Source organism: Acanthochromis polyacanthus, chromosome 5, assembly GCF_021347895.1.
Source record: "Acanthochromis polyacanthus isolate Apoly-LR-REF ecotype Palm Island chromosome 5, KAUST_Apoly_ChrSc, whole genome shotgun sequence".
Taxonomy (NCBI): Eukaryota; Metazoa; Chordata; class Actinopteri; family Pomacentridae; genus Acanthochromis; species Acanthochromis polyacanthus.
This window is the reverse complement of record NC_067117.1, coordinates 24,137,123-24,159,481: the sequence shown is the minus strand read 5'-3', so window position 1 is coordinate 24,159,481 and position 22,359 is coordinate 24,137,123. Positions and strand designations below refer to the sequence as shown.

The 22,359-nt window shown below is 41.0% G+C and overlaps 2 protein-coding genes across 2 annotated transcripts; both read right to left on the bottom strand.

Annotated features, from left to right (window-relative positions):
- Window positions 1–53: 53 nt before the first annotated feature.
- Window positions 54–8,440, bottom strand: comtb (catechol-O-methyltransferase b). Its single transcript, XM_022189142.2, has 6 exons — window positions 8,016–8,440; window positions 6,688–6,859; window positions 1,289–1,406; window positions 1,003–1,196; window positions 629–760; window positions 54–382 (listed from the first exon to the last, which is right to left on the bottom strand). Exons 2-6 carry the CDS (start codon window positions 6,856–6,858, stop codon window positions 203–205), a joined length of 795 nt encoding a protein of 264 aa, XP_022044834.2. The 5' UTR covers window position 6,859; window positions 8,016–8,440; the 3' UTR covers window positions 54–202.
- Window positions 8,441–8,556: 116 nt separating this feature from the next.
- LOC110947854 (SRSF protein kinase 2-like) lies at window positions 8,557–21,469 on the bottom strand. Its single transcript, XM_022189155.2, has 15 exons — window positions 21,008–21,469; window positions 20,579–20,830; window positions 20,391–20,499; window positions 20,191–20,278; window positions 19,818–19,905; window positions 19,245–19,351; window positions 18,931–19,096; window positions 18,716–18,741; window positions 18,544–18,600; window positions 15,350–15,701; window positions 15,129–15,226; window positions 12,660–12,767; window positions 12,480–12,549; window positions 12,306–12,398; window positions 8,557–9,012 (listed from the first exon to the last, which is right to left on the bottom strand). Exons 2-15 carry the CDS (start codon window positions 20,772–20,774, stop codon window positions 8,828–8,830), a joined length of 1,743 nt encoding a protein of 580 aa, XP_022044847.2. The 5' UTR covers window positions 20,775–20,830; window positions 21,008–21,469; the 3' UTR covers window positions 8,557–8,827.
- Between the last annotated feature and the right edge of the window lie 890 nt (window positions 21,470–22,359).

Sequence of the window (22,359 nt, the reverse complement as noted above, 5' to 3'; positions counted from 1 at the left end):
CTGCCGTCTGCTGTACCAATAGAGACAGTGGAAATTCAAGCTCACAACACAAATTGTTTTCCTTTCATGTGTTTAATTTCAGGTTAACGCACACTCTGACATTAGAAAAAAACAGATTTAACCTCTTATTTCAAGTCTCCAGAGGTCTGAGGTTTACGTGTACCTGCTTAAAACATGGCACTTCTGGTTAAATGGTTAAAAACTACCCCAAGAAGACAGATTTCTCCAAGCCATCCTCCACTTTGGTGTACTCCAGGTGAGATTTGAAGTACTGGCTTTCGTATCTCGGGCTGCTTCGAACATACTCGAGGTAGTCTGGGGTTCCGGGGCAGATGACGTTATCTGCCAGTAAGATGCTGCCTTTCCTTAGGAGGCCACACTCCTGATTAAAAGGAAGGAAAGTGAGCATCATGGGTGAAACACTCAACAGTATTATCAGTACGTCTGTGTAGATTCTCAGATATCTAGATCGTGGCAATCCTAGGAGCTTCAGAAATAAAAGCAACTGGACTTCTCTTTTAGGTTCTTGAAAGAGGATGTCTTGAAAGAACCTAAAAGAGAAGTCCAGCAGCTTTCTTCTGAAGCTCCTAGGAGTATTATTAGCATAAAATTAACAAAACTAACTCACTTCCATCAGCATTGTGTCAGGAAGGTAACGGTCCTTCCAGTGATCCAAGAAAACCAAGTCGAATGTTTTCACCCCAAACTGCTCTGTCATTTTGGGGATCCAGTCACCAGACGCTCCTTCTACTAAATGGACCTAGAAAGAAGAAAAAGACCTGTCATATGACCCAAACATAGTCTGCAACTCTCAGACATCCTGGTTTACCAAGCACTTTATTAGAAACATCATTTATGAATGTCAGGGATTCCTCAAGATGTTGGAAACATTCCTTTTACATCCCATGTTGACTCGATTATGTCACATTTGTGCTTTAAATTTCCTGTTCCTGGTGTCTCTTTTGGATTCAGATTCTGCAAATCCCAAACATCCTTGTTTACCTTGTCCTCTACTCCGGCCCAAGCAATGACCTGACGAGCGATAGCAGCAAAGTCTGGGTTGAATTCGAGAGTGATGAGTTTGGCGTGAGGAGGAAGCAGGCTGGCGATTCGTACTGTGGAGTAACCACAGTAGGTTCCTAGTTCCAACACAGTGGCTGGGTTCACCTCAGACACCACTGAGTCAAGGATGCAGCCTGTGGGGAAACAAAAAAAACAACATGAATCCATAAAGCTAGGACAAGAATGATAATATTTTACTCACGAATGCACACAATCGTATAAATACCTTTCTCATCCCCCACATTCATGGCCCACTCTTTCTGTCTGCAGAACTGATCGATGGCCTGGACCACGCTGCGAGGGTCTCCTCTAGTGGCGTTCTTCTGCACTGCACCCAGGAGCCGCTGGAGGAAAAAAAAACCACTAAATTACTTTTCTAAAAGGTCAAGAATGAGCTACTACAGTTAATGAGGTAATAAAGGCAAAAAAAGACAATATATGCATTGGCACAGATTCATTTGGCTGCTGTTTCTTCTACGTCAGTTCATTTTTATTGGGATTTTTCTGTGTTTTGACACATTTTAACTTCATTTAGATAAGGTTTTGTTCATCCCTTGCTCCCTTTATGTGTGTTTTTGCATTAAAAAAAAGGTCCCCTGTAAATCCTAATATTTAGGATTTAGTCCACACACATTTTATTTTAATATGAAACAAAGTCAAGGGTGTTTTCCCCCCTGAATCTATTTAAGTCTTAGCAATAATAAACTCAAAGTGAATTAGAATTTTTGTTTTTTCTAGTCAAAAGATCAAATCAGGGCTACAGAAAGCCGGCTTTGTCGACTTAATGTGATCTGCAGTGATGATGAAAGTTCTCTAAAAGCCACGACTGATTCAGGAAGACACGGTATCTTGAACATATGTTGCCAACCGCATATAATACAAGACATACGTATGCTTATTTTTTGTCCTCTTCTACGCTCAGCATGTTTCCAGCTCCTGCACACCTGGTTCTCATCAGCAGATCACCACTGTGACCTACTACCTGCCTGCACAGCTCTTTCACATTAGCTCGTTAAGCCCCTTGTATGTGCTGCACCGGCTGCTCCTCAAGAGGCCCTCGAAGCTGCTTTACAGTTTCTCCTCAGCAAACACGACATACTGTCAATGTCAATCTAAGCTGGGGTGTAGCTGAAACACCTGTGTTTGTGCAGAGGCTTTGCATAGCTATATTTTATAGGGTGAATCACACGTGCGAGTCGGAATAGCTTTAAAGCATTCCTTAATTATTTCAAGGAAGTTTTCAGTCTTCAACTCCAACTTGTGACATACAGTAGAACGGCCTGATATACAAAAAACTCACAAACAAATTCCAAGTACAGTATATGTAGTTGCAGGTGGTTTTCTCATTAAAAACTTTTCTGTTGCCTGAGAGAAAATGTGCCAACAAATCCGAGTATATAGTGTAGAATTAAGGTTTGTACATTTGTGCTGTTTTCATCTGTTTGTTTATTAAGAAGCCACACTGTGCACACTGTGATCAAAAGAGAACATGGCCTAAAGCTTTTATAAGAGACAGGTAGAAATAAATTCATAATTAATTAGCAGGAAGAATACAGAAGGAGCTCTTCTCATTAAACATGCTGAGATTTTGTCGTGTGTGAGGATATACAGTGGGGGGGGGGGGGGGGTATGGATTTATTACCAGCCACAGCAGTGTGTGTGTGTGTGTGTGTGTGTGTGTGTGTGGGCGGGTAATTATAAGGGTTGTGGGGACCTAATGTCCTCACAACAATAGGAAAACCAAAAGAAATGTCATTTGTGGGGACCTCATTTGGGTCCCCATGAGGGGAAACAGTGTTTTCTTGGCCATGTCGTTGTTACTGAAAAAAGTGAAAGTGCAACAACATTTCTTTAGGGTTAGGCATTGTTTTGGTCTGAGTTAAGGTTAGGGTAAGGGTTAGGGGTTAGATATGAATGGGAGTCAATGGTAGGTAGGTCCCCACACGGATAGGAATACACAGTGTGTGTGTGTGTGTGTGTGTGTGTGTGTGTGTGTGTGTGTGTGTGTGTGTGTGTGTGTGTGTTCATGTACTTGCTACATTGTGAGGACCATTTTCTGCATTTAACTATCAAAGTGAGGACATTTTTACAAAGTGAGGACATTTTGGCCGGTCCTCACTTTGAAACAGCCATGTTTGAGGTTGAAGACTTGTTTTTAGAGAACAGGTATGAATTGAGGTTTGGTTAGAGTTAGGGTAAGGATTAGGGTTAGGTGATCAGTTGTGATAGTTAAGGTAAGGGTAAGGCTCTAGGAAATGCATTACGCTTATGGATGTCCTCACTAAGATAAAAGTACAAACATGTGTGTGTGTGTGTGTGTGTGTGTGTGTGTGTGTTCTTGTACTTGCTACATGGTGAGTACCATTTTCTGCATTTAACTATCAAAGTGAGGACATTTTTACAAAGTGAGGACATTTTGGCCGGTCCTCACTTTGAAACAGCCATGTTTGAGGGTGAAGACTTGTTTTTAGAGAACAGGTATGAATTGAGGTTTGGTTAGGGTTAGGGTAAGGATTAAGGTTAGGCAATCAGTTGTGATGGTTAAGGTTAGGGTAAGGCTCTAGGAAATGCATTACGCCTATGGATGTCCTCACTAAGATAGAAGTACAAACATGTGTGTGTGTGTGTGTGTGTGTGTGTGTGTGTGTACGTGTGTGTGTGTGTACGTGTTTATCTATACCGGTGGGGACTTGGTGGGGACTTTGACCTGACTCCAGGCTATCTTGGTGGGGACTCGCGTCATGGTGGGGACCAAAAATGAGGTCCAGATTATCCCCACAAAGATGATTGTGATTTTTACCCCTATTCCTCCCACCCCCTCAGAACTGGACAAGAGAAGAGCGGAAAAAATTTGGATCCACAAGCTTGGGACAACCACACCAGGCGGACTCAATAATGTCTGATTGACTAAAACCTTCCACCTCTGGTGTGGTCGTCCCAAACCTTCACCAACAGTCCCCCTTTCCCCCCCATTCTTTTCTTTCCCTCTGACTGCTCACTCTGCCTGGGGAATCAATCCTGATCCCTGCCAGGAACACACACATTCACACATTCCTCAGACCAGCAGGCCAGTGCTGAAAAAATTTTACCCCAAACCCATAAACCCAACCCTAACCCTAACCCAACCCTTGTATGGGACTCAAAAAAGTGCCACCAAAAACCTATCCCAAATGATTCAGAATGATGTAAAACATGCCCCTAAGCACTCTCTGTGGGGTAAATTACACTTGGGAAAATTTTCACTTCCACGTACCCCCATTGAAAGTGAATGGATGAAAATTTTAGGAAATATCTCCCAAACTGAACATTCTAGACGTTTGGTCGTGTGATCCGTCAGACGTAATTTGGCCATGCTGTACATCCCAGTCTTGGTCTCGAGTCTCTCCAACCTTCTGTTCCGAAGATACAGAAAAAATGAAAAAAAAATCCTAGGCAATGTCCACTTCCTGACATTATACAGACTCGTGGATGGGCTCATTGGCAATGCTATGTGGACAAATTGGGGGTTAGATTCAAATTTCATAATTTTACTGTGTTTACAAAATAAATTCTCTACATATTCTCATATTTAGATTACTTCTGTATGTTAGATACGTTTGGCAGCGGGACAAGCACAGGTGCAACTAATAACACTAATATTTCCTCTGTCACAGTAAATTGCCCCAGCGAGCCAGCAGATATAATAACAGGGTAGTGGGTCCACAGTGGATAGAACATGTATTACGGTATACTGTTAATAGTTTTATCTACACCTGTGAAAGAACTGTTGTTTCATTAAAAATCTATTCCAAATTTGCAGCATTCTGTTTTCTTAGAGGCCAAGCGAAGGCAAAAAAAAAAAGACATAAATCTGATTAGGAGACTTTTGCATGGAAATTGAATGAAGAGAAGGAGAAATCAAAAAATACCTTTACACTCTGTGGTTATTTCATTAGGTACATCTATACAAACTGGATGGACAAAAAGTGGACGCTATTTATGTGAGTATACATGCATATAAGAGCACATACAGTCCATGTATACGCAAACCAGATACTTTATTAGGAACGCCATACCAAAAGTGACCTCAAAACCAAAATTTTTGGTGTTATGGATTCCACAAGATGTTCCAAGCGTTCCTTTCAGATTCTATATTGACTCACAATTTCATCACATTAACGCTGTAAATTTCTTCTTCTTCCACGTCCTAAAGGTGTCTTGTTTTATTCATATTTGGTGGCTAAGGAGGGGCATTGCAATCCTCACTCATCTCAACTCACTGTCATAAAACCAGTACTTTTGCTTTTTGACATTGTGGATAATATTGCTAGAAACATTAAAAATTATGAATAGCTTTCATAAGGGTTAGTCATAACAATACAATCACTGTGTAGCATTTAAGTAATGTTTGAATGGTATTACGTGGTTAAAATATGCAAATGAAATATTCCCCACACCATCTCACCACCACCAGCATCTTGGGCTGTTGATACAAAACAGATCGGATCCATGGATTCATGCTGTTGGTGTCCGATTCTGAGCCATCATGTGCAGTCTCAGTGCAAAATTAAGATTCAACAGAGAGTCTTCATGTCTGTGTAGATTCTCAGTGATTCAGATCAAGCAAATCCTAGAAGCTTCAGTAAAAAGCAACTACACTTCTTTAAGATGCTTCAACTCTCATTCAAGAGGCTTCTTTGACAATGTCTTCAACTGTCCGGTGTTGGTGAGCTGGTGTTCACTGTCCAAAGATTAGTCCTCAGGATTTGGTAAATTGTGCAAACCAATATGCTTGTTTGATCACCACAGTTGTAAAGACTTCCATCAGCTCCAAGGATTTTCGTCATTTTGCTGTGACCTCTCTCCTCTATAAGCTGTTTCTGTCTGCTGCTTGCTGGATTTGTTGTTGTTGTTTTTTATTTGTTTTACATCATTCTTAGTGAACTCTGCTGTTGTGTTGAAAATCCCAAAAGATCAGCAATTTCAGAAACACTCAAATCAATCTCTGCCACCAAAAATATCAAGATTCAACAGACTGTCTTCATGTCTGTGTAGATTCTCAGTCATCCAGGTCATGATATTCCCAAGAGCCTCAGTTAAAAGCAACTAAATTCATCTTTTTGGTTCTTGAAGACGTTTTAACTCTCATCCAAGAGGCTTCTTTAGTTTGGACAATGTCTCCAGCTGAGCCTGCACCCGCTGTGGTCTCACACTTGTAGCCAGCCTACTGCTGTATTAGTCCTCAAGATTTAATGAATTGTGCATCCAGAAATGCTTCTTGATCACCACCAATTGTGCAGATTTCTTTCAGCTCCAAAAATTCTCTTCATTCTGCTGTCACCTCTCTCATCAATATGATGTTTCTGTCTGCTGCTAACTGGATGTTTCTTTCTTCTATTATTGTGCTGAAAATCCTAAGAGATCAGCAATTTCAGAAATAAACTAATCAGCCTGTCTGGCACCAACAATCAAGTCAGAATCATTAAATCACTTTGTTTCGTTTTCTAATATTTGAGGTGAGCATCTGACCCTTCTGACCTGTATCTGTATCTAAGTTAACTCTAAGTGTACTTGCAGGCCAACATCAGACCAATCTAGTTATTACTATGAGATCACGTGAGAGGTGAGTGTTTGCTGAAAGCACACCTGAGGACGGGTGGACTGGGTCAGCGTGTCCAGCATTCGCTCCACAATCACATCGTGCCAAACCAGCGCCAGTCCTCCGTGATACTGCACGGCGGCGGGGATCACCCATCTGTACAGAGCGTACAGGAGAGCTGCTCCACCGGTGCAGCTGTAAAGAAGAGTCAGCCACATCCTGCAATCAAGACAGACACATTAAACATAGTGTTCAGTGCTGCAATATGGAAAGAGGCTGTGATAAATGAACCGCAGACACAGTGCAATAACAACACATCTGCATGAGATAAATGAAAGCTCTCATGCCTCCTCTCAGCCTTTGTGTTGAGCTAATGAGATGGGTGTTTACTACGCAGCGTACAGTACTGATACTGCTCCTGTTCTCACTATCAGCCACTGCCATATCCAAGCTGCACACCCACACACAACTCAATATGATGATATCACTGAAGGATATCATTTAATATCATCTGCAACAAACACCAGTACAACAAAGAACACGGTGCTTTGTGTGCAGCTTTCACACCCTCAGGAGTAATTACTCTGTGCAGATATCTCAAGCTCAGATGAAATAGGGAAGAAAAGAGCAGAAAAACAGGAAAAGCACAGCCTGAATCCTAAACGAGAGCTCCTTCTGTGGGAAAGCAGTGAAGAGGATGGCTGGAAACGACTGCACCTTGCACTAATAATGCAACTGTGAAAGACCAATGGTGGTTGAGGTAATTCCTTGTGATTTGGAGTTTGAGTTGCATGGCAACTAGCTGGAGGTTAAGAGCTGTGTCACAAAAGGTAGAGCACTGGGACTTTAACCTTTACTTCTTCCTAACAAACAACAAGAGATCCAGTAACTGGAAAGCAGAATAATCTTGGCATGGCTGCACAAACACACACTTGCATCCTCTACCTTTGTGTAGACACACAGCAGCACAAACCAGGTCACATGCTGTGTACACCATCTACCTGAATTCAATCTCAGGTCAAATTACATCATTTAAAGTTATCCAATAAAAACACAAAAGGGATAACAAGGCTGTTAAAGGTTATCGACATGTGAGAAACCTGTTCATGATTGAAGATGTAAGCATTATTCGTTGCAAAAATGGCACATCTGGAGTACTACTGCAGTGTCAGTTTGCATTAAATGTTTTCTTCCCCAATTTGACAATGCTACAAGTGCACACACTGTTCAGTCTAAAACAGGATTTAAAACCAGGCTGTGCTGTGATCCACCTTTTAGCAGCACAGGAACAAAGTCTTCTTAGGAATAAAGAAAAAAAGCAGCTCATGCATCTTAAGGCTTCTCTCATTCAAATCTAACAGAAAAGAAGACTTACGTGTGTCGGCAGATGTTTGCTTCCTGTCCTCCTCTTCTCACCTCCTCTCGCTGCCGGAGGAAAATCTGTGAGTTTTCCAAGAGCCGGACATGTGCCTATGTGAGACTAACTCCTCCCTCCTCTTTCTTCCATCCCCCTACTCAGAGCCGCGATGAATGTGAGCATGCAAGGAATGTCCAACAGACCTAATCTACACACACACACACACACAGCGATGGCAAGAACAGAGGGAGTAATTCCTGCTTGGCATTTAATGGTTTATTAGGGTTAAATCTGAGTTTTCCTTCAGCCACTAATCATAATTATTTCCTATTTCTGCATATTTATACTAAAGTTTTGGTGAGCAGTCCAACATCTAAAAAACTCATTTCCATTTTGATGACATTTCCACCCTTTTCTTTGAAAGGAAAATGTCACAGACTGAAATTTTTCTTTATTTTTCCTGTCGTGACCCATCAGAATATCCCTGTCTGACAAAATGTGTCTTTCACCTCAGACAAACAAGGACTGATTTACTTGTCACAGGAGTAAAAACAAAAAGCAATCTTATGTCTGTTTATTGAAATTTGTGCATTTTTTAATCCTGTTGGGAGGCACTTTTCACTAAGACAAAGCCTGTCTTTGGTCATCGCTGTGCCTGAATTAAACAGCCATTCAAACAATAAAAGACCAAACAACCAAAGTGGGAAAAAGGCTCCTGGTCAGGCAAATAAATATTAATGAGAGCTGTACTCATGATGCCAGCACCAGACGACTCCCACAGCTGACCAAGTCCCATGTCACAGAGATAATCCAGTGGACTCATTTAGAGTCTAGGAGGTGATCCAGGAGTGTTTCAGACATTCGGCAGCCGTGGCTCTTTTCTCTGGCAGCAGCTCCAACATGGTCAATAGAAACGAACTGAACTGGGCAGCTTCCTCTCGCGGCCACTCATACTTTTCCAGCAGGATCTCGAATAGGCTCCATGGTTTCAGCCTCGAGATGTGTCGCAGTTGTCCTGGAGAAAAGAAAAGGTTGATTAGTACAGCAGGTTGCCTTTCTGGGGGCAACTAATTTCATCATCAACTAATCTCATTACCACTGCAGACGAATTAAATGATAAAAATGAATGAGTAAATTCCTAATAAAAGGTAGGTACAGTGGGTACGGAAAGTATTCAGACCCCTTGAAATTTTTCACTCTCTGTGTCATTGCAGCCATTTGCCAAAATCAAAAAAGTTCATTTTATTTCTCATTAATGTACACTCAGCACCCCATCTTGACAGAAAAACAGAAATGTAGAAATTTTTGCAAATTTATTAAAAAAGAAAAACTGAAATATCACATGGTCAGAAGTATTCAGACCCTTTGCAGCGACATTCATATTTAACTCACATGCTGTCCATTTCTTCTGATCCTCCTCGAGATGGTTCTGCTTCTTTATTGGAGTCCAGCTGTATTTAATTAAACTGATTGGACTTGATTAGGAAAGGTACACACCTGTCTATATAAGACCTTACAGCTCACAATGCATGTCAGAGCAAATGAGAATCATGAGGTTGAAGGAACTGCCCAAGGAGCTCAGAGACAGAATTGTGGCAAGGCACAGATCTGGGCAAGGTTACAAAAGAATTTCTGCAGCACTCAAGGTTCCTAAGAGCACAGTGGCCTCCATAATCCTCAAATGGAAGAAGTTTGGGACGACCACAACTCTTCCTAGACTTGGCCGTCCAGACAAACTGAGCAATGGTGGGAGAAGAGCCTTGGTGAGAGAGGTGAAGAAGAACCCAAAGATCACTGTGGCTGAGCTCCAGAGATGCAGTCGGGAGATAGGAGAAAGTTCCACAAAGTCAACTATCACTGCAGCCCTCCACCAGTCGGGGCTTTATGGCAGAGTGGCCCGACGGAAGCCTCTTCTCAGTGCAAGACACATGAAAGCCCGCATAGAGTTTGCCAAAAAACACATGAAGGACTGTAGTATCTGACCAGACATGTTGTTAGACATGTGATTCTTATGACTTGAGACATGTGCTGTTGGTGTTGCTAGGCATGTGCTGTATGTTAGTATGGATTGTACCTCCTTGCTGAAAGAACTCAGTGTTGTATTAGTAGTTCCTGTGTCTAGGGAATTATCCTATGGATTCCGCAACAGGGTTTGTCAATGAGGCTCTGTTTTTTTGGTCTTCTGGTGCAAATCACATGTTGTCACATGGTTCCACTTGTTTAAAACATAAAAGTGACGTCCGTTTGCTGTTCGGGGAGATTCATTTGGCCGTATTCTCCCAGACAGTCTCTCTGTCTGATCGATGCTGTTCTTCCTTATAATAAACTTATTATTAAGCAAGTCAGTGTCACGGACGTTTCTTCTCCGCCTGCACATCACGGACATCAGAGAGGAACTACGACAGGACTCCCAGACTATGAGAAATAAGATTCTCTGGTCTGATGAGACTAAGATTGAACTTTTTGCTGTTAATTCTAAGCGGTATGTGTGGAGAAAACCAGGCACTTCTCATCACCTGTCCAATACAATCCCTACAGTGAAACATGGTGGTGGGAGCATCATGTTGTGGGGGTGTTTTTCAGCTGCAGGGACAGAATGAGTGGTTGCAATTGAAGGAAGGATGAATGCGGCCAAGTACAGAGATATCCTGGAGGAAAACCTCTTCCAGAGTGCTCAGGACCTCAGACTGGGCCGAAGGTTCACCTTTCAACAGGACAATGACCCTAAGCACACAGCTAAAATAACAAAGGAGTGGCTTCAGAACAACTCTGTGACCGTTCTTGACTGGCCCAGCCAGAGCCCTGACCTAAACCCAATTGAGCATCTCTGGAGAGACCTCAAAATGGCTGTCCACCAATGTTCACCATCCAACCTGACAGAACTGGAGAGGATCTGCAAGGAAGAATGGCAGAGGATCCCCAAATCCAGGTGTGAAAAACTTGTTGTGTCATTCCCAGGAAGACTCATGGCTGTACTAGCTGAAAAGGGTGCTTCTACTCAATACTGAGCACAGAGTCTGAATACTTCTGACCATGTGATATCTCAGTTTTTCTTTTTTAATAAATTTGCAAAAATTTCTACATTTCTGTTTTTTCTGTCAAGATGGGGTGCTGAGTGTACATTAACGAGAAATAAAATGAACTTTTTTGATTTTGGCAAATGGCTGCAATGACACAAAGTGAAAAATTTCAAGGGGTCTGAATATTTTCCGTACCCACCAGGCCCGGACTGGCAATTGGGAGAGGCGGGACTTTTCCTGGTGGTCTGCCTCCTTATTGGCCTGCCTGGACAGGCCAGCCGCCGTGGCAGACCAATGAATAAAAGTTGTTCGGCTTTTTGGCAGACAGGCCAGAGACAGCAGCGCTAGAAGCCTTACAGAGTACACGCCCACCCTCCTGTCACTCACACAAAGCAAGTGCTCTGAGCTCTAAATCAGAAGGATAGGGATTGGTCAAAGTGACATTTTTTGAGAAGAAACGTGCCATGATTGGTTAGTTGCTTTATGGCCTGCCCCTTCATAGCGAGAACTGGGAACCATGCACTTTAGAGCGGTGATATGAGAGTGAGGCCAGAGAGTGGAACGAGCGAAGATTATGGAGCACCCTCAAGTAAGTTTACAAACGGTCGGTTCTTCTCACAAATGCATCATCAGACTTCAAAGGCCAAAATATAATAAAAAATGTCTGACCCAAATAAGCTCCACAGGTGTCAGGTGGGTTGCAGGAAGCCTGAAAATGTTTGAGACCCCCTCTTCAGGTAGGATAGGCTGTTGACTTACAATTTTCAGTTATAAAATGAACATTGGTGTTTGCATATACTATTAGCTATGACCAGCTGACATCTAAATGATTTGCTGACAAAATAATATATTTTTTTAATTCCACATGTTATGTAAATAATAGGAAAAGGAAAACATTGGAAAAATTGGTGAGGGTAGTGAAGAGATTACAGAAGAGAAAAGTACTGGACTGTATGGAGCTGTCATTATGGTAGTGTTTAATAGACTTACTGTCTGTTTAGTAGTGCTGTAATTGCTATAACATAACTGTAAAAGGCATAGTTTTGGAAGGAAAAAAAACAAAATTTTGGTGCATTATCCCACGTGACACAACCCTTGCGGAGGCGGAAGTGGCCTGACTGATGGGAAATCTCCCGGCCTGAATTTCTTTCCCAGTCCGGCCCTGGTACCCACTGTATACATCACAATTCTTTACCAATCCACAAGTGTAAAGGTGCTTTTTAATGACACACAAGAATATAATAATAATATTACAGAAGAATTACTCTATTTTAATAAATGACTTTACCTTTACGGTTGAAGTATCGTTTGGAGTTTCTCCCTGACAGGGCAAACTGGCATGGAAGAGATCCCAGCAGCTCAATGATGTGGGCGATGTGATCTGCGACAACATGGGCAGATCCTGTATTATAAGTGCATTCATTAAAATCCAAGATGAAAGGGAGCTGTGAACAACACAAACCTTCCTCCCGGGAAAACGTGGCTCCTGCCTGGGGGTCGAACAAATAGTCTCCTGTGGCCAGTTCAAAAGCCTGCATACACACAAAGTCACACATCTACAAATGGAACTGCTTGAATTAAACATATTTTTAAAAGGAACATTTTTCTAAGAACTACACATTAATGCAGGAACTCAGCTCACCATGCAGGCAGTGCTCCAGATGTCAGCTGGTGTGTTGTAGTCAGCACCAATTAGGACCTCCACAGAGCGATACTGACACGTCTGGATGTCTTCAGTGAAGTGTTTGTGCTGACAGCAAGAACATTAAGATAAGATAAGATAAGATAAGATAAGATAAGATAAGATAAGATAAGATAAGATAAGATAAGATAAGATAAGATAAGATAAGATAAGATAAGATAAGATAAGATAAGATTTTAAAAAAAGCAATATGAAATAAGAAAAAAGCAACATACACATGTACAACACAGTATTGAAATATAATAAGTGAGCTAAAATAAGGCTACAGAACAACAGTAAGACAGTAAAAAGTAATGCTGGCAAATGTACTGAGGCAATAAGTATGAAATGCTGCACCTGAAAATGAGATGAAAAGGAAAATGAAATGTTGTACATTTCACTGAGAATGTAAGACAATGAGCTGTAATGTTACAGTATTACATGACCTCCATTTAACTGGCTTCATTGACCTCCAAAGTGTTTTTTTGTTCGAATATACTTGTCAATCTGTTTGTCTGTTTTCTATCTGCTATCTGCTTCTCATGTCACTTTACCAAAGAGCATTATAAATCCAGAGTTTAGTGCAGTCTGAAGGCTGCATGAGCTTTTGGCTTATGGAGTTATACAGTTGACTTATATAAATACGTGATCGTTTGAAAATTTTGCCATGTTTAATAATGACATTCAATATCCATCCATAAATTATCTATATATCGTTTAATCCTCATTAGGGTCACCAGGGGCTATAGTCTAACCTCGATGACTTAGGGTGAAGGCAGGGGACATCTGGACAGGTCACTAGTCTATCACAGGGCTACACATAGAGACAAACCATCACATTCACCAACAAGCCCTCAAACTCAGACGACCACAGGTCGTATGTACATGCCCCTGAAATGCGACCCATGAGAGCCTATTTAGGTTAGCGCCCCTACGGGGGACAGGAAAGCATTACGGGATTTAATTCGCGAAAAAGGCTTTTCCCTCGTGAAACGGCTTTTCCCTCACTTTCGCAAGACGGTTTTAGGGTTATGGTTATGGTTAGGGTTGTGTTAGGGTTAGGATTAGTGTTAGGTCAAAGTTTGTTCATGGTGACGTTTCAGCTGAGACACCGAAGTGTCGATATTTAGAGGTCGCTTAACTTCAAAACGTAACACTCGGTCGTAATAAGGGCGTGTACAGACGACCTATGTGGTTGTTTTTTCAAGGAGGACAGTCTCACATTCACACCTACAGACAGTTTAAAAACCCAGGCATGCACAGAGAGAACATGCAAACCCCATGCAGCAAGATCCCTGGAAGGGCGGGACGCGAACCAGGGATCTTCTAGCTGCAAGGCGTAAATGTTAACCACTATGACATCCAATATCATAACATTACTACAGAAAATAAGGAAAAGCATAAAAGGGCTTTTTACAAAATGTCTCAGTCATCAGTAACACTTTGATCTAATTTTTTTATGACTCTGCCAAACAATTATGACTGGGTGACCATTAAACCATACATGTCTCTCAACAGCATCTCATATCAGCCCACACAGTCTGGTCTCTTGTCACTGGCAGCATTCGACAGCTGTGCTTCCAACCGGAGGGCACAGTAACTATGACTATTAGACCGAGCACCTGTCGCATTGAGCTGTGTAAAAATCATAGGTAGGAAGCATTTATACACCAAACATGTGGCCATTTATAAAACAGTCTGCTTCAAAGTTCTGACAGCTGTGTGATGAAAAAGCAAAATTGATAAATTCCTCCTCCAACTTATGGCAAAACTTTTAGAATGTGCTTTAAATGGAATGTGTTCAGTGGGAAATGTTCAGAGCATATTCTGACTGATTTGCCCTGAATTTGATAAAGAAATAGCACTTTTCCATTCATAGTGCCTGGACAAACTCGTGACAAAATTCATCTGCAGTTTGATAAGACTGATCACTTTTTCATCATGAAATTCAGAAAATATTCACTTCATTTGGTACATAATATATGTTAAAGAATGCAAAAATGAAATGATTTGATTCTATTTTTTCTGAATTAGTTTTTCTGTAATTAGTTGCCTGATTTTAAAAAGAGAACAGACCCATAAATCCAAAGCATCCACAGCACAGATCAATCAGAAACTTTGCAAAAACTGACAGCATGACAAATTTAAGTGATATAATTGTCCGATTTGGGGTTCAAGTGTTCTCTCAAAAGTTCAGGACCAACTAAAAATGATTCTACCATCAAAGATAATGTGAGATTACTGAACCTTCCCTATCCCTAACCCTAATCGCAATGAAACTGAACCATGAAGGAGGAAATGGCCAAGGGGAGAAAGATGGAAAAGCATCTAAAGAGACAGATGGGACGAGGAGTTAAGTTGAAAATGAAAATATTCAAATGTAATTGTAGAATTTGTCAGGTTCAGTTTGCTTGTTGAATAATTACTCACCACCCAACAGGCGTTTCCCAGGTCAGCGATCTTAATTTGGATTTTGTCGGCATTCTGAGGCTTCAGTAGGTCCAGAAGTACATCTGAGTCATTGCTGCCTAAAATGCATAAAAGATATTGGTTAAGAAAACAAATTAACTCATGTAAACAAACCGGTCAAACTAGAGATTTGTGCCAAAATGTGAGCAACAATAAATGATACAAACAATCCTGATGCTGACCATGAGGGGAGGATGGTAAAGATGGAAGAGGCTCTTTGTCTGTAGTTTGATGTAATAATCTGGAACCAGAAACAGGAGCATCTGTGCTGAGGTCTAACCAGGAGCAGATTGAGTCTTTGTGGCTTCGTGGACCTGAGTCCAGTCCGTCATCCCACAGCAGAGTCTGTCTCCTTAATTTGAGGTTGGGACCTGAGAGTTTGGAGTGACAAGTGGAGCTTTTGGTGCTGGAGGGAGCATCAGAGGACGACATGGGAGGTTTGTCTCGTCTGTGGTCAGATGAACTCTCTTGTCCTCGTCGACTTCTATCTTTCCTCGTCAGACGCTTAATCGGACTCTTGGGAACTTTGCTCGACTGCAGGAGGCAGTCAGTTGTGGGAAACAATCAGTGGTCAGCATGCAATAAAGAAAATAATCTGACATCAGTGAATCATCATAAGTGTAGTAAATCATCCAAATTAATGATGCATTAATTATATCATGAAAATGCTTGACTATTTGGTATTTCATTTTCCTTTTATTGGACATGGTGACAAATAATAATAAATGTATTTGGTGTTACTTTAATTTATATCCTGACGTTTTGACATTACTCTGTATGCTGTATAAAACAGGTCACTAACAACAAGCTATAGAGAAACGACAGCAGCAGCTGTTGGAAGGACATCAAAATCCACAGTTGTCCTCTTACACAGACCTGAGGCAAGCAGACATTCAGTGTAAGAGTGTAGCAAAGAGGACCATGACACTATGAAAAATATAACGCTGTTTTGTTTCCGTACTTCTTGCTATTTACAGCAAGTTGTCTAATTTGACATATGGGAGCTGTCCACTATAAATACTTGGTAACCTGCTCTTCACTTGCAGAATGGAGCCCAAAATGTTCCTTTATGTAAATAAAAAACTATATCCACTTCATACTGCAAACTCTATAATGTTGTTCTGGGATTTCCACTGTCTTCTTAGGGTGTGATATGAGAGGAAAAGGAATGACTGTAATGGATATTTGTTTTGCGTTATCGCAGTGTAAATACAAAATGCCCATTTCCTTTCAGATCCCTATTAAAAACCTAACAATGTATAAAATACTGGGTTAATTGCTTTCATTTTTGGTTATGAAACCATTTTTTGTTCATATAATTTGCGAAAATGAGTGGCTCATAACTCTGTAGATAGTTGGAGAAAGGGTGCCATATAATACTAATAGAATGGATGGTAATGTAGTGTAAATCTTGCAAATGTAAAAATACACTCAACAAAAATATAAACGCAACACTTTTGTTTTTGCTCCCATTTTTTATGAGATGAACTCAAAGATCTAAAACTTTTTCCACATACACAATATCACCATTTCTCACATATTGTTCACAAATCTGTCTAAATCTGTGATAGTGAGCACTTCTCCTTTGCTGAGATAATCCATCCCACCTCACAGGTGTGCCATATCAAGATGCTGATTAGACACCATGATTAGTGCACAGGTGTGCCTTGGACTGCCCCAATTAAAGGCCACTCTGAAATGTGCAGTTTTATCACAGCACAATGCCACAGATGTGGCAAGATTTGAGGGAGCGTGGAATTGGCATTCTGACAGCAGGAATGTCAACCAGAGCTGTTGCTCGTGTATTGAATGTTTATTTCTCTACCATAAGCCGTCTCCAAAGGCGTTTCAGAGAATTTGGCAGTACATCCAACCAGCCTCACAACCGCAGACCACGTGTAACCACACCAGCCCAGGACCTCCACATCCAGCATGTTCACCTCCAAGATGGTCTGAGACCAGCCACTCAGACAGCTGCTGAAACAATCAGTTTGCATAACCAAAGAATTTCTGCACAAACTGTCAGAAACCGTCTCAGGGTGGCGCCTGTATAGCTCAATGTCTCAATGTCTCTCCCACACTCTTCTCTCACTTCAACTATCAAATAAAACCGAAAATAGGCAAAAAAAAAAAAAAAAAAAAAGAAACCATCTCAGGGAAGCTCATCTGCATGCTCGTCGTCCTCTTCGGGTTCTCCATCTGACTCTAGTTCATCCTGGTAACCGACTTGAATGGGTAAATGCTCACATTCGATGGTGTCTGGCACGTTGGAGAGGTGTTCTCTTCACGGATGAATCCCGCTTTACACTGTTCAGAGCAGATGTCAGACAGCGTGTGTGGCGTCGTGTGGGTGAGCGGTTTTCTGATGTCAATGCTGTGGATGGAGTGGCCCATGGTGGCGGTGGGGTTATGGTATGGGCAGGCATCTGTTATGGACCAAGAACACAGGTGCATTTTATTGGTGGCATTTTGAATGCACAGAGATACTGTAGCAAGATCCTGAGGCCCATTGTTCTGCCATACATCCAAGAACATCCCCTCATGTTGCAGCAGGATAACGCACGGCCCCATGTTGCAAGGATCTGTACACAATTCTTGGAAGCTGAAAACGTCCCAGTTCTTGCATGGCCAGCATACTCACCGGACATGTCACCCATTGAGCATGTTTGGGAAGCTCTGGATTGCCGTATACGACAGCGTGTACCAGTTCCCTCCAATATCCAGCAACTTCGCACAGCCATTGAAGAGGAGTGGACCCCCCAATAAAACAAAACTGCACCTTTCAGAGTGGCCTTTTATTGTGGGCAGTCTAAGGCACACCTGTGCACTAATCACGGTGTCTAATCAGCATCTTGATATGGCACACCTGTGAGGTGGGATGGATTATCTCAGCAAAGGAGAAGTGCTCACTATCACAGATTTAGACAGATTTGTGAACAATATTTGAGAGAAATGGTGATGTTGTGTATGTGGAAAAAGTTTTAGATCTTTGAGTCCATCTCAAAAAATGGGAGCAAAAACAAAAGTGTTGCGTTTATATTTTTGTTGAGTGTATGAAGAGGAAAATAAACATGTTTCTTGACTGAGGTAAGAAAAAAAGGCTACCAGACTGTATCACCTCATTAACATACCAGTAGTGGCTACAAAAGCCAATAATTAGAATAACACATTTTGACAATAACAATACGGATTAATTAATGGGTAGGTTTAAAATCCTTCCTTCTTGAGCCTCAGATCAGTCACAACAGAAATGTCAGTGCTGTGTGCTTGTACCGATACCAAATGTCTGATAGTTTCACATGCTGTGTTCCAAGCTGTAGGTTTTGTCAAGATGTAACTAAAATGCAGCAGCATAAAAGCAAAATATCCATCTTACCCACTCCCCAAGAGTGTGGAAAACCCCAGTCAGCTTTCCCAGCAAGTTGGACAAACTCTAAGGAAATCATGGCAGAAATGCAACAGTCAAAACAGAATCAAAGCAGAATACAAACTTACCGATAGAATGAATAATGTAATCATAACAGTGGAATATATTTCAGGTTGCACACCTGTTTTTCTCTGGAGCCTGTGTTCCCTGATAGGAGATGAAAACATCAGTAGAAAAAGTGACACAGAAAGTGAAAATGTGGAAAAGGTAGCAGCAGTTTTTTTGCATTTAACCAAGACTACACCCAACAGGTACTCAATAATTCCTGTGGCATACACATCTTTAGAATTTAAACTAGACATGCAAGTAGGGCCATACTAACAGAGCACCACTAGCCTGAGGAGCTGGTGAAAGCAGGTGACACAGGCAGCTGCCACAGCTTGGTGTTGGCCGCCAGCTTTTGAATATAAACGTCGTCCACTCTAAGAAGGATGTTTTCAGGCTTGATGTCTGTGTGGATAATCTTGCATTTAGTGTGCAGGTAATCTAAACCCTGCAGAACCTGTGATAAGGAACAGAATGTGAGTCACTGCAGCTCATGTCGATGAGGAGCAAAAACAGAAGATAATCTGTTCACAAAAACACCTGTCAGTCAGTCGTCAAAGGCAGGGGTATGATTTAACATACTGGAATAAAGGGTTGTACAATACCTGTCTGAGGATGCTCTTAACACAGGGCAGAGGGAGGCCTGTGTAGTTGGACTTGACGATCCACCTCAGCAGCTGGTGACCCAGAACCTCCAGAACCATGCAGACATCTAGCGAGCAGTTAAGCATTTCTGTTTCATTCTGGAGAGCTTAACCACTTAGAGTTTTTTTGGGTATTAGGAGAGGGTTAAAACATATTTACAACACCTGCACATTAAATTCCTTTACTATACTACTAAGTGGGTGAGGCGTTGCCAGTGTAACTTAAATCTGCATTTTCTCCAGCAGCCAGCAGGGGGCGACTCATCTGGTTGTGAAAAGAAGCTTGATTGTAAAGAAGTCCATGAAAATATGACCCTACTTCCCACTCAGTCTGCTACCTCAGTAAACATCTTCTTAATAAGTTTCTGCTCTCAAACAATCATTTCTAATCTCCTTCAATAACGCACAGTGTTCATTTTATACTGGCAAGTCGCAACCATACGTGCATGAGTTATTTCTTATGTTTAGACAAATATAGGAATTTAAGAGCAATATTTTGTAGAAAAGTTGCATCTGAACTCAAGTAAAGGATACGTTCACCGTTCGATCCAGAGATCCTGAAATCATCAATCAGGTGCACAATTCTCTCACGTTTAGGATCTTTGGGGTCGCTGTCCCTTACCTTAAGGCCATATATCAAACATATTGTGACAAAAACAAGCAAACAAAGAAACAGAAAAGACATCTGATGTACTGGAAATACTTTAAACCTCAGTGATGAAGCCATATTGGTGACTGTATAAAAATTACAGTGAATGGATTAAATTTTGCATTTCATATCACCATTACGCACACATAGAGCTAACGCTTTGCCAGCTGGACTGCATTTATATTGTAGAACTACTCTGAAATGATTAAAATCTATAAAATTCAGATCTAAAATGAAAATCCACATGGTCACACTGACACATTTCAGAAGTTTGATCTCATCCAGTGCCGTCTCTGTGAATGTTTCAGCACTCTTCACCACCTTCAGAGCCACAAAATGCCTCTTCCTGCATGCAAACAATTATGAGTTAGACCTGTGCGTACATTTTATCAGACATTATCACTATATTAGAAGGTTAAGCCATAAATGAAGTGTCAGAAAGTCAAACCTGTACTTACACCATATCCCAGCAGAGCCACACAGTAGAGAAGTGACCCCATCCTAACTTTTTAACCACTTGGTAACGGTCGACGAAAATTTCTTCAATCTCCACGGGGTAGTAACCACCTGTAATCCAATTTTAAACATACATAAAGTGAAGATCTTAACTGTATGTGTTGTCCCTTAGTATTGGGGTCTTGCCTACCTATGCCATAGTCAGCTGGATTCTCTTGTTGCTCCTCATAAGACTGCAGAGGTTCAGGTGGCTGAGTGTGACTCTTTTTGTTGGGTTTGGGACTCCCTGTTGTATCTGGGGCGGGCTGAGGATCGGGTTTGGTGGGTGGATCAGAAGAACTTGTTGAAAGTAAAGCTGATATAGCTGCAGCATACGATGACGACATGTTTAACTGGAGCCAGAAGAGCACAGTCGAGAGGACACCACCAGTCGTGGAGGAAACTACAACAAAAACACATTTGCATACTTTCACAAATGGAAGAGGGTTTTGTTAGTTAGTCTGCTTTTTTTGCTACCGAGTGTGTGTGTGCAATGACATTTTAAAAGAGCCAGCAAATGTGTACGTTTATTTTTAGCTGGATAGATGGCATGTCAACGTAAATAGCTCCTGACACTCACCGGCCCAGCTGCAGCTGAACTTGCACAGACTGTTGCAATGTGGGAGCTACGGCTGTAAACAGAAACAACAGGCAATTCTAATTAACTCTTGATCTTTTACATCTGGGTAGAACAATTATTTTGTCAAAACAGATAAGTGATTAAAAACATGAAGCCTAGTAAGTTCCTCTGGAGATTTGTTTGTGTGGCTGTGCATTTTAGTTATGGAACTGTCAAAAGGTAGGTATTTACCAGAGATAAAGTCATCAGATATCAAATTTTTAAAAATGGAAACATGCCAAGTACTACTTAAAACAGATGTTTAGTGTTTTTAGCTGGACTGTATTAGATTTGAGTAGCTTTGTAATCAAAACACGGTCATGCCCGTCAAATAGTTGGGTCATTTGACATAAGATCAACCAAATCGGAAAAAATTTTCCACCTGACCACCCTCAGAATCAGCTGAGTTAGTTTTATCTAATGAAGCCATACACAACTTTACTTTTGCCTATATTTAAAAAAAACTATTCATACATTACAAATTGTGGCTACAAGATGAGCCAGGTATGAAACTGTTGGTATAAAAGAGACCTTTCATTTCCCATAACTTGTTTTGACCAAATCCTGATCATACATGATGATATGACCCTTGAAAGTTTTCTCCAGTGAATCATGAGGAGAAAGAAAACATGTCCAGAGTACCAGTCCTTCTATTAGTCTACAACATCAGAGGCAACAAATTTGTGTGGTTTTGCTATTGAAACTATAATATCCCATGATATTAACAGTCAAAGTTGGTCATCAAAATAATCGTGCTTAACAAAAATGAGATCTTGACTTTAAAATTTGATGAGTGGATGTAAAACTGTGCCAACCAAAACGTGTTTTTAGTCTCAAAAACATGACGTGTCTACCTACTGCTGGAAAAAATAACAAAAATGTGCATGGATTTAGTTATATGAAGTTATTGTATTTTTTTTAAAAAAAAAAAAAGAAAAACAGCTAATTCTGAGGGGGTGAAGTGGGAGGTCCTGACCCTCATTTATATGATGCACTGTGAAATAAATAGCTACGAGCTTGCTAATCATAGCTGGACATGCTGTACACCTTCAAGCATGCTCAAGCTGCCATACATTTTTACATTTTTTTTAAACTTTTTTTCATGCTGAGGCATACTTACGTGAGTTAATAACATATTTCAAACTTACATTTTATTTTGAGAACACAATTAACAACTTTTATAAATCACATTGCTGCCACAAATTGACTCAGAGATAGAAACAAGTCCTATTCACATCACTTTACACCCAGCTAAACATTTAACTTTCTTCTGCAGCCCCTAATAGGTAAGTATTAGCTGATATTTCTCATTT